The sequence below is a fragment of the Euleptes europaea genome, chromosome 2 (genome assembly GCF_029931775.1).
Source record: "Euleptes europaea isolate rEulEur1 chromosome 2, rEulEur1.hap1, whole genome shotgun sequence".
In the NCBI taxonomy this organism is placed as follows: Eukaryota; Metazoa; Chordata; class Lepidosauria; order Squamata; family Sphaerodactylidae; genus Euleptes; species Euleptes europaea.
The window spans coordinates 80025299-80039914 of NC_079313.1; the positions used below are offsets into that span (position 1 = coordinate 80025299).

General features: G+C 47.5%; 1 protein-coding gene across 1 annotated transcript in view; it reads right to left on the reverse strand.

Annotated features, from left to right (window-relative positions):
- SZT2 (SZT2 subunit of KICSTOR complex) overlaps positions 1-14616 on the reverse strand; it is an 86624-nt gene that overhangs the window by 18530 nt on the left and 53478 nt on the right. The window contains exons 39-51 of the mRNA XM_056844183.1: positions 11611-11685; positions 11274-11412; positions 10434-10539; positions 9552-9675; positions 8954-9106; positions 8035-8137; positions 7725-7842; positions 7481-7592; positions 6907-7025; positions 6598-6762; positions 4068-4152; positions 1148-1321; positions 773-955 (exon numbers count right to left, since the gene is read on the reverse strand). Coding sequence (XP_056700161.1) covers positions 773-955; positions 1148-1321; positions 4068-4152; positions 6598-6762; positions 6907-7025; positions 7481-7592; positions 7725-7842; positions 8035-8137; positions 8954-9106; positions 9552-9675; positions 10434-10539; positions 11274-11412; positions 11611-11685 — 1656 coding nt within the window. The remainder of the gene's footprint in view (positions 1-772; positions 956-1147; positions 1322-4067; positions 4153-6597; positions 6763-6906; positions 7026-7480; positions 7593-7724; positions 7843-8034; positions 8138-8953; positions 9107-9551; positions 9676-10433; positions 10540-11273; positions 11413-11610; positions 11686-14616) is intronic.

A 14616-nucleotide genomic window follows, 5' to 3' on the forward strand; every position in this document is an offset into this window, starting at 1 on the left:
CCTGCCCTGTTCTGCCTCGCTCTCCAAAACTGTTCCAGGAACTCCCTTCCCCTTTTCCCCACTCCTGGAAAGACACCGTCAGACAGAGGGAGCGTACTACAAGATGAGCTGCCTTTCTGTCATGGAAGCAAGAAACCCAGCAGGTTTCTTGCTTCCATGAGCTTGGCAGCAATATTTACCAAATGACATGAGGGGACAAGGTGAATATGGAATTGTAATTTTTTATTTTTATTTTTTTGTGAAGTATTGAGTGAAGGCCCTGACCTGGATGGTATCGTCAGATCTCAGAAGCTAAGTAGGGTTGGCCCTGGCCAGTACTTGGATGAGAGACCACCAAGAAATACCAGGGTCGCTATGCAGAGGCAGGCTATGGCAAACCACCTCTTGCCTTGAAAACCCTACTGGGTTGCCATATGTCAGCTGAGACTTGGGGGCACTTCACACACATTGAGTGAATATGCTTGTTTTCATCTTCTTGATGTTGGATTTTATGGTGATGTTTTACTGGGATTCCACCTTAGGCTTAGGAAAGGTGGGGGTACAGATGCTTCAACCAGTCAACCAACAAATCAGCCAACCAACCAACAGCCCTGTGAGCTGTTTCTTGCTGCTCCGTGTTGTGCCCAGCAGCCTGGGGCTTTGCAAAAAGCAACACTGCCTCTATACAAAGCAGTATCAATAGGCCAGCATACACTTGTGTAGTGTTTTCAAAGACCCCATGACTGGGGACTCAAAAGCTGGAAAAGCTGCCAGCTCCAAGGCAAGCCCTTACCACTACTGCCTGGATCCTCTAGCTCCGTGGAAGGCTCCATGCACAGTGGGTTGAGAAGGACACGGAATTCCATGACAGCATCACACAGGGCATGGCGCACAGTACTGCGCAGCCTCTCAGACAGCTGCAGCAGGCTGATGTTGCCCTTTTCCCAGATATCCAGCCGCACCAGAGGACAGATTGCTGTGGAGGAAAAGCCAATATCAAGAGGGCACCGTCTGGAAAAGGCATAGGCTTTGTGCCGACTCCTAAGTGAATACCAGATACCACCTAGTCTCCCAGATCTGAACGATGAAAGCCACAGTTGCCCAGTCCCACGCTTGCCCACAAACTGCCACCCTGCCCAGAAAGCAGGAGGTAGCCCGGTCTTCCCACCTGGCTGTGATGTGCCGGGCTCAGCCTGGTACTGGCTGACAGCAGTCAAACTCTCAAAATCTGCCTCCTGAAGGAACGATGTACTCAGCAGGGTAGTGGGTGGCCTCACCCATCGAGCGAATGTGATGGGATTTCCGTGGCTGTCCACAAAAGACAGGGCGATGCATGCGATCCCTGGAGGAGAAGTAAAAGGCCTGCTTGAATCCCACAGGCCTCAGTCCACCACGATTACAAGCTCCTAGAAGATAGCAGCCTGAGAGTACTTGTTACAGACACACACAGCCTTCTTTGGAGTGCAACTCAAGGGATAAAAAAACGTTGTGCGCAGAAACTAGATCACAAGCAAGGACAGATGGGATAAATAGCCAATGGATCAGCACGGTTGTGTATTCATACACGCACGGGAAAGGGGAAAAAAAACCTGCACTCGCTGGGAATGTGCTGTAAGCTTTCGTTTGCAGGAAGGAGACACTCAGCACAGGCTCGGCAAAGCCCGACCAGCAAAAGCAGCAAGGGGACAGAATACAGATCACCTCACCCCTCTCCAGATATTGTTTCCTAGTTCAGCAGAAAGTAGCAAGCCCACAGCTTATCCCCCTGCACTGTGCCAAGAGGGGGCTCTGGCTCGTGCTGCTGGGCACAGTGCCTTTGCCAGGGGTGAGTCCCTCTGGAAATTAGAAAACCGATCGGTGAGTTAATGGTCGGGGTGCCATTTGGGCTCTTCTAATCTTCCTCCTGGCTTCAGGAACCCAATATCAATGACCAAACAGAAGATGGGTAAGGTGTTGCTGTCTGGGAGGCACAATCTCTTACCCAGTCAGAGTCTGACATTTCCACGGCGACATTCACAAAAGAGGATTGTGGAAGGAGCTGAGGACTCTTTTAATCAGTGGACAGAAGCAGCATGCACCAGCAACATCCTAGGCCTCTGACCAAGAAAACTGACACTCCCCATAGGCGGAAGTAGAGATTCTCTCCACATGCAAAAAGGGGAGGACTGAAGATGTTGACTGAAGAAAAATGGGAGGCAGAGATGTTCACATCACCTCAGCAGGACCCATCGACAGAACCCCCACCTTCAGTGTAACTCTCAGCAGCCCCCCTCCCTTCATCTCCTGTCAGCCCTACTTCTGCTTGATGCAGGCTTTGCATGACAGAAAATGCTTACTGCGTGCCTGAGGAAGTGAAGCCTATTCCAGGCATGTGGTAGAAATCCATGGAGATACAAGCCCCAACAATTCGCCCTACCCCAAATAGCTGCCAGCTCCAGACACTGCTGGAGCATGTCCAGTATTGCCTTATTTAAAGGCGGCAGCTGAGAAGAGACAATGCAAGCAGGAACAACAAGCCGTGTCAGCTGTTCCCTGGCCAACCACAGAACCAATAAGGAAAGGACCGAGCGGACATTAAACTCAGTGGTCTAAATAACTACAGATGAAGAGCCATATGATCTAGACATCAGCTATGAGCCATAAGCAGATTGCACAGAAGGTGCCTGCCAGATGGTTCAAGCAAAACAGCCAAATCTACATGCTACAGCTAAAGGTGGCAGCTCCCCGCCCCAGTATCCTGAGCAAATATGGCATGGAGGGGAAATAGTCTGCCTGCTTACAAACATGGTCCACCGTCAGCATGAAACAAAACCCATTTCCTGGGTATCAAAAATGTTCAGTAGGTTCAGTAACCTCACCCAGCCCATCAACCAGCCACTTATTGCAACATTCCCTCACTGATGCACCAATGAAAGTCTAACTAGTCTCATTCTTTGGGGGGGAATTCCTTACCAACCTCAAGTCATAAAGTGGGGTATCAACATGTTATGTTCTGTAAATGTATTCAGCTTTCTTTCACAACCAGTGAAACTTTTAGCTCCCACATCTCTTTTAAAGGAGAGTGCTGCAGAAATTGACTTGTAACACAAAAATTCTTCTAGCCTTCTTGCAAAATACAGTAATGGTAAAGTTTCCGTCATTATTTCTAACAGCCGCTATGAATTTTTGAATCTAAACAAAGAATCCTAGCTCCTTGGGGCTGGAAGATGGTGGGATCTGAAAAGACATCTACTGGAAGAGATCCGGATAAGTCACACAGGAGAGGAAAAGTGGGAGATACAGTAGGTACCAGAGCAGAAGCAGAAACCACAGCAGGCACTAGATCAGGAGAAGGGTGGGAGCAGCACCGGAAAGGTTCAGTGGAACGCTGGAATCTACTGGAAGCTACCTTGAAACTGGGAAGGTGGAAACAGGTGCTGCACAAGATCCAGCATGGAACCTACACGACAGAAGAATGTTCAGACACACTTGGAAGTGGTGTGTTGCCTGTACAACCAGACCACAGGGCAGGTGGGAAGAGAGACAAGTGGATGGGGGGAAAGCACACACACACACACACACTCACAATACAACATAAAACCAGCCACAAGCTAGCAGTACCAGCTCGTGATAGCTTCTGTCCGCCCACGGAACAATAACAACGCTCGCCCTGCCCCCACCCAGCATTAATTCATGCTTAAACTCTGCCTGCTTACTCAACAAAGGGCCCTCGTGTCTCATTTTCAACAAAGTTGCCCTTGTCTAATTTTTCTCTTCGCTGCCTTGAATTAACTCCAGTGGAGCGTGCGATTATTGCTGAGCAACAATACTGCTGCCTGCTCAACTCATGAGGCTCTTCAGAAGAGGAACTCCCATCTAAAAGCTCATCTCCATCCAGTGGTTGACCTCATACCAGACAAAGGGGAGGACTGTACAGGCATGAGGGCCTACCAGTAGATGTTTGATCCTCATGGACCAAGAAGCAGGTAGATGACTCTTCTGTAGTATCCTCTGGCTTCTGGTATGTGAACACCACAGACCCAAAGAGACTCTCCACAGATCGCTTCGCCAAAAGATTTAGGCTGCAGAAGTAGATTTACACTGTTTACCTTTGCCACCAGTGCCTTGGCCTCCAGGTTTATTGTACAGGTAGAGATCCAGGTCAGGGCCACTGCTGTTCTGGTGGAAATAGTGCTGAAAAGCAGAGCAAAAACTTATCAGAACTTGGTTAAGAGATGTCTTCTTAGCAAGTGGAGAAACAGGACTTCTTATGGAGGGTTTTGTTAAGAGCAGAATGATTATATGTGATCATTTCTTAGCAAAGAACACTGCTAGACCTTAGCTTTCGCACTGCAATAAAGGCTCATAACAGTAGGCAAGAATTACCCTTAGACATAAAAATTGTTCTTTTTACTTTTCAGTGGCTGGGAACAACAGATCTATAACATTTTACCCCACCTTTTTACCCCACCCTGAGAGACTCAGTATGATGTTCATGGTTCTTTTTTCCTTCACTGTATTCTCATGACAATACTGTGGTGTAAGTTAGGCTGAGAGTACTTTTTTTCGTCACGTTCGACTTACACCTGATTTTCTTGACAGTCAACCCACGAGCATTAGCACTGGTTTGGGCATGATTCTTCTGCACATCCGCCCTCTCTCTCTGCATTTTTACAGTTGTGGAGTCAATAAGGAGGATTTTCAAGGGAGGGGGCTGTCATCATCAGTGGTGTCATCAGTGGTGTCACAACACACACAGCTGTTTTATTCTTTTGCACAAGCTTATACTGACATACTGATGTAATGATAGGTCAAGCAGATTCTCTGAATTGCCAGCTTTCATTAAACAAAATGAAGTATCTAGCTCCTTCCCTTTCCCCTTATATCTCCACAAGGAAAGGAACAAGAGTTTTACTTTTTTTAAAGAAATGGAAGCTGACAATTCAGAGCACCTGCCTGACCTATTACTACATCAATATATCAACATATTGATATTTTAGTTCCTTTTAAAAAAATTAAAAATGAAACTACTGATCTTCAGGGTGGTGGTGGTGGGAGGAGAAAGAGCAGCTTGACAACGACAACAGCCCAATCGTCAAAAAGTGGGCAGGAGGTGGGCGGGACAAAGAGAACCGACAGAAACATTATGCACGAGGGGAAAGGTGAATCAAAATCAGCTTCTCTATGCATACCCCTCTGAGCTCCACAGAGGAAGGAGGATTAAAAACATGTATTATATATAAATAAGTTCCACAGTTACACTAAAGTTAGGGAGTGTTAACTGCAGGACTGGCTCTAGACACCCCAGTGTACACCTCTCAACCTATTTCAGAATTCCCATTACTTTTCTCCCTGTAGTAGTCCAATCTTCCTGTTGCCTATTTTCTTTTGCTCAGAAAACAAAGCTGTTGCCTACTACATCTTTTCCTGCAGATGGCTGTTTGGCATTCGGCTTGGGACATGTTTTCCCATAATCCAATAGGTCTGCCAGAGTCAATTAGCTGAAATTTTCATGCATTAGGTTTTGGTGGGCAACTTATCAATGTGTGGAATGCCACACTGAGCCCTTGAGATGGTTTAGGATAGATAACAAATCTAAAACCAGCAGCTGTCCTCCTGAAAAGAGGAGCCTTTATTTAGTTGGTATTGAGTGAATTCTGTTTTATTTTAACAAACTATCTGCAAAAGCTGAAACAGCAAACAGAAGGTGCTATATTCTCCCACAATTAAAAATTAATTAAAAATTAAGACTTTGGCATCTGACTGGATCAATCAAACACAATTTTTTCCTGCATCAGACAGTGGAAATATTTTTTTTCAGTTTTGGTGAAGAAGAAGATAAGGTAAGGCAAAGATCTATTGTTGACCTCCCTTCCCTGAAGCCTGCCTGTTCTATAACTAGCCTCAGCTTCAATTGGCCCTAATATTGGCCAGAACTGGGAGGCCTACTTGCCAAGTAGACTGTGCCCAGCCCTAATATCAAGACATTTTAATTATAATTCTTCAAGGGTAAATCTCTATTTGGACTCTTTTTTTCCTTTTGTGTGGAGCCAGTGTGGTGTAATGGTTAACAACGGTGGTTTGTAGCGGTGGATTCTAATCTGGAGAACTGGGTTTGATTCCCCACTGCTCCACGTAAGCAGCGGAGGCTAATCTGGTGAACTGGATTTGTTTCCCCACTCCTCCACATGAAGCCAGCCGGGTGACCTTGGGCTAGTCACTGCTCTCTTGGAGCTCTCTCAGCCCCACTTACCTCACAGGTTATCTGTTGTGGGGAGGGGAAGGGAAGGTGATTGTAAGCCGGTTTGATTCTTCCTTAAGTGGCAGAGAAAGTGGGCATATAAAAACCAACTCTTCTTCTATTTTCATATACTCATTCTTAGAGCTCCTGTTCATTGAAAAGTGAACCTTAGAGATTTGTGATGTGCATCCTGGTTAAAATCACTAAGGAGGAAGGAGAGGTAGATGCCATACCATGTTTATACCTCATTCTGCAGACTGTACTGTATCTTGGCAGCCCTGCTACGCTCCGTGTCCTTTGCATATACACCCTCTGTTCTCTCATCAGAAGAATGAACACTGAAATGACTACAGCTTCTCCTAGCATGCAGCAATCTGCACAGGTACCCACATACTCACCTTGAAGTGGTTCTCCACATTGCTGTCTGTATACTTGGGTGTGTGCAGGAAGATCAGCAGGTTCTGACGTAAGTAGCAAGCCACGGCTGGGAGCCAGGGCAGGCAGGACGGGGGGAGAGCAAACTGCAGCACTTCAGTGGGTGGGCTGCCTGGGGGCTGTATGAACTGGAGGAGGGAAGAACCTGTCATTGGTCAGAAACAGGAACACATCCACCACAGAGGCCTATACATTTCAATTAAGGAGCTTGATCAGAAGAAAAAATAGTTTGGGATTGCTTTTTGCAGTCCAGTCTGGGGCACAACCATTACCTCCACATCGGCTGGGGTGAGCTTGCAATTCCGCACGAGCATGACTGTGATGATATCCAGGGTGGCCTCATCCAAGCGCCTGCGTAGAACTTTTACCAGCTCATCTGTGATCTCCGGTCCTCAGAGAGCAGAAGAAGGGTTGTGGTAAGAAGTCTTCCCCTGGCTCAGCATTGTGAGGAGGTGACATGTCCCTCTTTTTATTCCAGTCAGTAAGACAGTCCCTTCTGCCTGCCTGTTTCTCTGCCTAAACAGCTCGCTCCACTGTACAACAGACCACACAGTGGGGAAGTTGCCCTTTAGGTTTAGCTTCCCATTTACCCGCCTTCACTGCTTTCATCTACCACATTGAAGAGGTTACAGGTGGGCTGACACCGGGAAAATAAAGGTAGTGGGATCAATGGCTCCCCCGCCCCTCCACACACCCACACCCCGAAAGTACTGGATCCCAACTCCAGTGGCAGTCTTTCTTTCTATGGAGACAAGATCTCGTGCTTGCAGCAGTAAGACTTCTGCATGGCCCTCCTGTTCCTTTCTACCCGCTTCAATTGATACCTGCTATGAGTCTGTGGCTCACCTGCCTGTGCCACTCCGTGAACTACCAGCTGGATGTGTCTGTCCACTTGGCTGACAGGACGGGCTGAATCCACACTGCGGCAAGAGGCTGTGTCCAAGGAGGAGTGAGAACCCTGCCAAGGAGAACAGAAGAAGCTTGAAAATTGAACGCAAGCCCTCCTGGGAAAAAGAGCAGACTATACCCAGCCTGCTCAATCTCTCTCTTGTTCAAGGTGCAGGAGATCCCTGTGAGAAAACAGACTCACACTCAGGTCCTCAATATATATGGGCTCCTGGCTGCGTGAAAGTGCCAGTGAACGGCAGGCAAGACTCAGGACGATCTCCCCTTCCCCGCTCTTTCCACTAGAGGTGGTTTCAGAGAGCCTGAGGCAGTTTGAGAAACAAAAAAAGTAAATCAAGGTGCTGAGTTTAGAATCATCCCACTGAATCGGCAGCAGAGGAGACGAAAGGACCATGGCTCCTCTGCTTATGGGGCAGGGATTGAGAGACAGAAACATGTCTGAGCTTTGGGAACTAGCAGAGAAAGCAGCTGTGCTGGGGCATGCCAACTCTTACCGCAAGTAGAAAACGGACTTGGTTGAACGCTCCTGATAAACGAACATATTCTTTCTGTTAACAACTGAGAAGGCATTGAGCACGGAGCGCAGGGCTTGGATGGCTGCAGGGGAGAAAGAGAGGGACAGCTAACCACCACAGGGACAGGCCCAACACACCACCCATTGGTATCTCTAACATGAATGCTGCCCTGCCAGCCTTCAATGCTGCAAATCTAGTATTAATTCAACCGGTTTTGACAACTGGCTCTGTCCACTGTCTATTCCTGACACACTCCATTATTGTTGTAATAAAAAGCCTATGAGGTTTTTCATAAAATGGGTATTAAATATCTTTGATAAAAATATTAAATCCACATGTATTTTAAACTAAGACAAAAAAAATCTTTGTTTCAAATGGGCTTCTTATAAGTAGTATCTAGTGCTTTTGGGTGTTTTCTTAAATTTGAAACAGAGGTCTTTGAGGCAGTTGTTTACACAGCTTTTTTCAGCCTGCGAGGAGATAACTTCTTGCCTCCCCACCACCCAGGCCTCTTCTACTAATAAATGGCTACACTGCAGAGGGTTTATGTTAAAGCTTGCTTTACTTTCTTGATAAAAGTGCTTCTCTTTGATTACACGAGTGTATCAGTCTGGCTCATCTAATCCATTATCTCACCCTTTCTCTACGGAGTTTACAGATGGGCTGCCTAGTCAGTATCCCAACTTAGTCCCTCCTCACAGCCTGCCTCGACCCTTTTTGATAACCCAGCTCTCGCTCCAATCCTAGCAATTACTTGTATCACCAACAGGCTGCAGCCAAGGAGGCTTGACAACAGGACAGATCTTGCTGCCTAGGAACAGAGGAGAGTTCCTGGGGGGGGGGGTGTCTCCCTGTAATCCTCCCCATTAGGAAGCGTTGCCTGCATCCAGTCACCCACCACGCGCAACACCCATGTTGGGCCCCATCTTGAGCCGCGAGTGTACGTGGATAATGGTGCTCCAGACGGCATCGCATGCAAAGTGTCCGGGCATAAACTGCATGGTGGCCGCCAGGTAGTCACGAGGCTGGTAGCTTTCCTCTCCAGGGTAATCTGCACAGAGGAAAAGGATGGTCAGTGTGCAAGTTCTCCAAAGGGATATCTGACAGACAGCCCACCTATTCAGCACAGAGACCGCCTTTGCCATCCCTCTTCCTTCCTTCATGCGCAAAAAATAAGAGCCTCTTAAGCATCCTGACAAAGGAACCTCCTGGGGTCCTGTGCTGAGAAGTGTCGTAGCACATCACAGCTCATGGGACAATGGAAAGGATTCTCCTGGTGTCAAAACACAAGATACTTCTAGGTCATGACTGGAAATAAGCCAGAGACTTTCCTTCTGTGGTTTGTAGGGTGCCTGCCTCTAAATGTCACCAGGAAGGACATGAGGACACTGCTGTGCCATAGTGGTGGAGGGAAGGTAAAGATGTTGCGCTGTAAGGCACAGCATGCTGGCAAAAAATAGCATATTTTGTGTATGGATATTGCTCAAAGCTCTTACCATCAGGCCCAGTGCGTTGCCGGTAGGTATATGGTGTCTCGCTTTTCCAGATGTCCTCCTCACTCTCAGCAACCAACAGAGAATTACAAATGTGACTGTCATGCAGATCCTGTAGCAACAGCCGCTAAGACAAAGGAAGAGAACAGCAAAGATGGAGTGGAATGTTTCCTTACCCAGGTCAATCCAGCCATAGTCTCTACTTTTTGGTACTGCTGGCATGACTTATAAAGCAAAGTCTGGAACTGTACTTGTGTTAGAGCCTTGATGGTTGTAACTGCACAAAATTTAGTACATTTACCCAGCACCTGGAAGCCTTAAATTTCCACATTAAAAATGTCGGTTACGCGGTCCTCGTGATTTAAGGTGAAAAGACAGATCAGTGTTTGTTCAAGAACTCTGAGATTAAAGTAGATCTCATTATAGTTTCTCAATATTATTTGCACAATTTCTAATTTTCTTTGCTTTCAGCGAACATAAGAACATAAGAAAGGCCCTGCTGGATCAGACCAAGGCCCATCAAGTCCAGCAGTCTGTTCACACAGTGGCCAACCAGGTGCCTCTAGGAAGCCACAAACAAGACGACTGCAGCAGCACCATCCTGCCTGTGTTCCACCGCACCCAATATAACAGGCATGCTCCACTGATACTAGAGAGAATAGGTATGCTGCATGACTATTATCCATTCTAACTAATAGCCATGAATACCCCTTAATTTTCAAGGCACTGCAGAATTTGACTTTCCTGGTTACAAATCTCTGTTGTTTCACCTGCACTCTTGTCTTCTCTTAGGCTCTGGTGACCATACTCATGCTGTGAACTAGTAGGGAAATACCTCTGCCATCTATAGGGGACATGAGCACAGCCTGAATGTATCATAGTTACCTGATTAACAATGCGGCAGATCTCGCCAACTTTCTTCACCACACTACGGTGAAGATGTACACACTCCCCTTCCTCATTCAGGGCTGATTTCACTGCACTCAAGCTGCTGTGTTAAGAGGAAAAGAAAAAGTCTCATGAGGTCAGGAGGCCCTGAGAAGCTCCCATGTTTGAGAGCAATAGGATGTACAGATAAAGATGATCATCTGGTATTGCACCACTAAGAGACTGAACACATTGACATACAGAAAACAGCTGAGCACCGATAGTCGTTGAGAACCCACCAACACAGGGTGGGAGACAGGAGACTAGCTGGTCTCAGTATCGACCCCATTCATTTTCTATAGAAGTCTCCACCCTGTGGAGTGGGATCCTTGAGGAGGGGAGGAGAGGGCAGCACTGTCTGTAGAAGTTTTTAGGAGGTGCTATAAGGCCATGTTATTTGTAAAGGCTTTTAATGGGGTTTAAGCTGCAGACATTTCGTCTCGGAGGAGAGTAAATGAGGTTTTACTGCATTTTGTATGTTTTTAATTTTTAAAACTGTAAGCTGCCTTAAGCCATAAGAAAAACGCAGGATTTAATATTTTAACAAATAAATATGAATATATCCTCCTCTCCCATCTTCAGGAACACAAAAAACAACTTGAGCAAGTCACAGAACGGCTAACATTAGGGCTGGCCAGAGCAAGTGACAATACAGTTCAGAAGCCAGCTGTAGTCCTTGACTAAGATGAAATAAGGGGGTGGTTAGAGAGACCTCTGTGTAAAAGCCACAGTCATCCTCTTGAGAATCAGAATCCCAGCTAGGGGGTATTGGAAAGGGACAGAAGAAGACACTATTACCGTGTGTGAGAACAGACTTCCACCCGATCCTGGTAGATTTTTATGATCAGCCAGAAGTCAGGCATGAGAGGGCACTTGGATTCCAGGTCACTCATCATTGCCTCCTCACATTCAGAATCGCTGCTGCCACCATCATACCCTAGAAAAGGAATTGCACATACATACCCAATCTTGTGAGTAGCTTGGCCAATCTATCCTGATGGAAGGCTGATAAAAAGGCCCTTGTTCATACAAAGCCAGTGCTTAGGCCCTAGTAAAAGAACTCCTAACTGCACCTATCCCACAAAACATCTTTCTCTTAGTTTCTGCACAAGGATGATCCAGTTTATCCACTCACCTAGGAGATCAGAATCCATGCTACCTTGACTGGACACCAGGCTGTGCACCCGACTGGGATGCTGCTTCCCACAACCTATAGGGAACAGAGGTCAGACGAGAGGTCTTGACAAACTGCCCCCTGTGACATTTCGAGTCCCCCAATTATCTTCTTATTATGAGTCAGAGATTCATGTCAAGCCCTTTGGCTGGGAGTTTACAGCCCACACATCAACAAATGGGTTTACAAAAGAAGGATGCCAGCATCACACAAAACTGTTTGCGCTCCAGCTGCTGCATGGGTTGTCTGATGAAAGAAACTAAAACAAGATTGGCTTCATGAAGCATGCAAGTGCTGCAGCCTTTTTAGAGCTTGTGATCTCATGAACCCAACAGCACTAAAGGGGCTTTGATTACAGAAAAATCAATATTGAAGCAGAGAAACCATGAAAAGCACTTTAACAGACACCCTTAGGAGAGGAAGGGCAAGCGCGAGTCTTTGCAAATCCAGCCAGCTTTAACACTGACAATTCAGACATCTGAAAGGGTAGTTTTTGTTCTACAAGCAATTTAAAGTGTAGGAGGCACTGCTTCCTACAAAGTACAGCCATGGCAAATGGTATACATTATAAAACACAGCAAATGTCTTTGCTGTCTTAAGAATAATGTCTTAAGAATAAATCTCTAAAGAATAATGATGAGGGTGAAACCAAGCAGTCCTTAAGGTCAGGATAGGAGGTGCAAATTAAAAGAGAGAACCAGTACCGTATATACTCGCGTATAAGCCGAGTTTTTCAGCCCCAAAAATGGGCTGAAAAAGCCGGCCTCGGCTTATACGCGGGTCAATACGGGGGAGGGAGGGAGGAGGGAGGGGGGAAACTTACCGCCGTCGCCGCCGCCGCCGGGCCCGTGCTGCTTCCTGCCGCCGGGAGCGGCCTGGGGCAGCCTCCTGCAGCCGCAGGAAGGCTGCCCCGGCCCCCCGGCCCCCGCCGCCATTTTTCCCGGGCGGGAGGGGCCTTGGGCAGCCTCCTGCAACCGCAGGATGGCTGCCCAAGCCCCCACCGCCCCCACCGCCATTTTTTTCGGGCGGGAGGGGCCTTGGGCAGCCATCCTGCAGCCGCAGGAAGGCTGCCCCGGCCCTTCCCGCCCCTGCCGCCATTTTTCCCGGGCGGGAGGGGCCTTGGGCAGCCTTCCTTCAGCCGCAGGAAGGCTGCCCCGGCCCTTCCCGCCCCCGCCGCCATTTTTCCCGGGCGGGAGGGGCCTTGGGCAGCCTCCTGCAGCCGCAGGAAGGCTGCCCCAGCCCTTCCCGCCCCCGCCGCCATTTTTCCCGGGCGGGAGGGGCCTTGGGCAGCCATCCTGCGGCTGCAGGAGGCTGCCCAAGGCCCCCCCCACCCCCGCTGCCATTTTTTTTGGGCGGGAGGGGCCTTGGGCAGCCTCCTGCAGCCGCAGGAAGGCTGCTCCGGGTCCCCCTGGGCCTCGCCGCCGCTTCCTCCCGCCGGGAGCGGCCTGGGGCAGCCTCCTGCAGCCGCAGGAAGGCTGCCCAGGCCCCCCCGGGCCGCGCCGCCGCCGGACCCTCGCCGCTGGAGAGGCCTGTCAGGTAAGCCTGCGGGGGGGGGGGAAGGGTTATAAGCCGACCTTCGGCTTATACGCGGGTGCCTAATTTTTCCCCATTTTTGGGGAGAAATTAGGCACCTCGGCTTATACGCGGGTCGGCTTATACATGGGTATATACGGTAAGTGCTGTTTGCCAGTTTCAGTGTGATCCTTTCCATTTCTGAACTGTGTTACATAAAAGAAGAACTTGAATAACATTAAAAAGTAGCAAGTAGCTGACCTGAACAAAACAAAACATAAAATTTCACAGAGCGTTAATATCCAACTTGAGTGTCTGCACAAAAGGTGGACGAGTAAATAAATAAAAACTATTTAAAAGACAAGAAAGAAGACATACAGGAAAAAGCAAAACATAATGCAATAGATAAGGTAGCTGAGTAGAAAACTGAAATGAATCCCCCAGGGTTCACCCAAGTTACTTATTTAAATGATATTGCTTAAACAGCCAAAAGGCCACAAGCAGCATCACACTAATATAAGCCCCCGAATGAACCCTTTTTACATTTAATTACCGCCTGCAAAAATTTAGCCACTAATAATGTGATTCTTTTATCGGTACCAAATAACAACCATTGAATTAAACCTTTGCAGGGAGAGATAAAATTTATAAAGTAGGAGTCGCCCTAAACATGTTCACCTTAGATCATCCCAACGACAACAGTACAGCAAAATATGATCCATATGGCCATCCCCACATACGCAGCTTCTATCTGAATAGGGAATGCCTGCAAAGCGTCCTTCGGTAACCCTAGACGGGAAAGCATTCAGCCCAGCCAACATAAATGCTCTTCTATATTGATATACTGTTAAATGAAAGACATGTTGTGGAATAGACGTAGAAGGGATTAAGCCATAAGTAGATTCACCCAAGTTCAATGTGGCCTAAGCACAATAAAATGACTGATAATTAGCCAGGCATGAGAACAATTTCTGAAGATCTTTACCATAAGCCAAATTTCAAACAAAAATATCAGGCAATCCTCCTCATACATTGGTATGTATTCTAGCCAGTATAACAGCCATCTTCAACTTTCTAGTCTTGGCAAAAGGATGAGAATCCATTCTGGTTTGTCATTACAGATGAGCCGTCAATCACTGGTAGTCTGCCATGGTCAGCTGGAAGCTGTCGTTCCACTGTGGCTCACAAGGCTCGGAAAAATTATCTCAACCAACCACTGATGTATGAGTGCGGGTTAAGTGCTGTCAAGTCGGTTCCGACTTACCCTATGAATTAATGAAGCTAAGCAGGGTCAGCCCTGGTTAGTATTTGGATGGGAGACCACCAAGAAAGTCCAGGGTTGCTATGCAGAGGAAGGCACTGGCAAACCACTTCTGTTAGTCTCTTGCCTTGAAAACCCCATAAGGCAGGGGTCGGCAAACTCATTAGTCAAAAGAGCCAAATATCAACAGTACA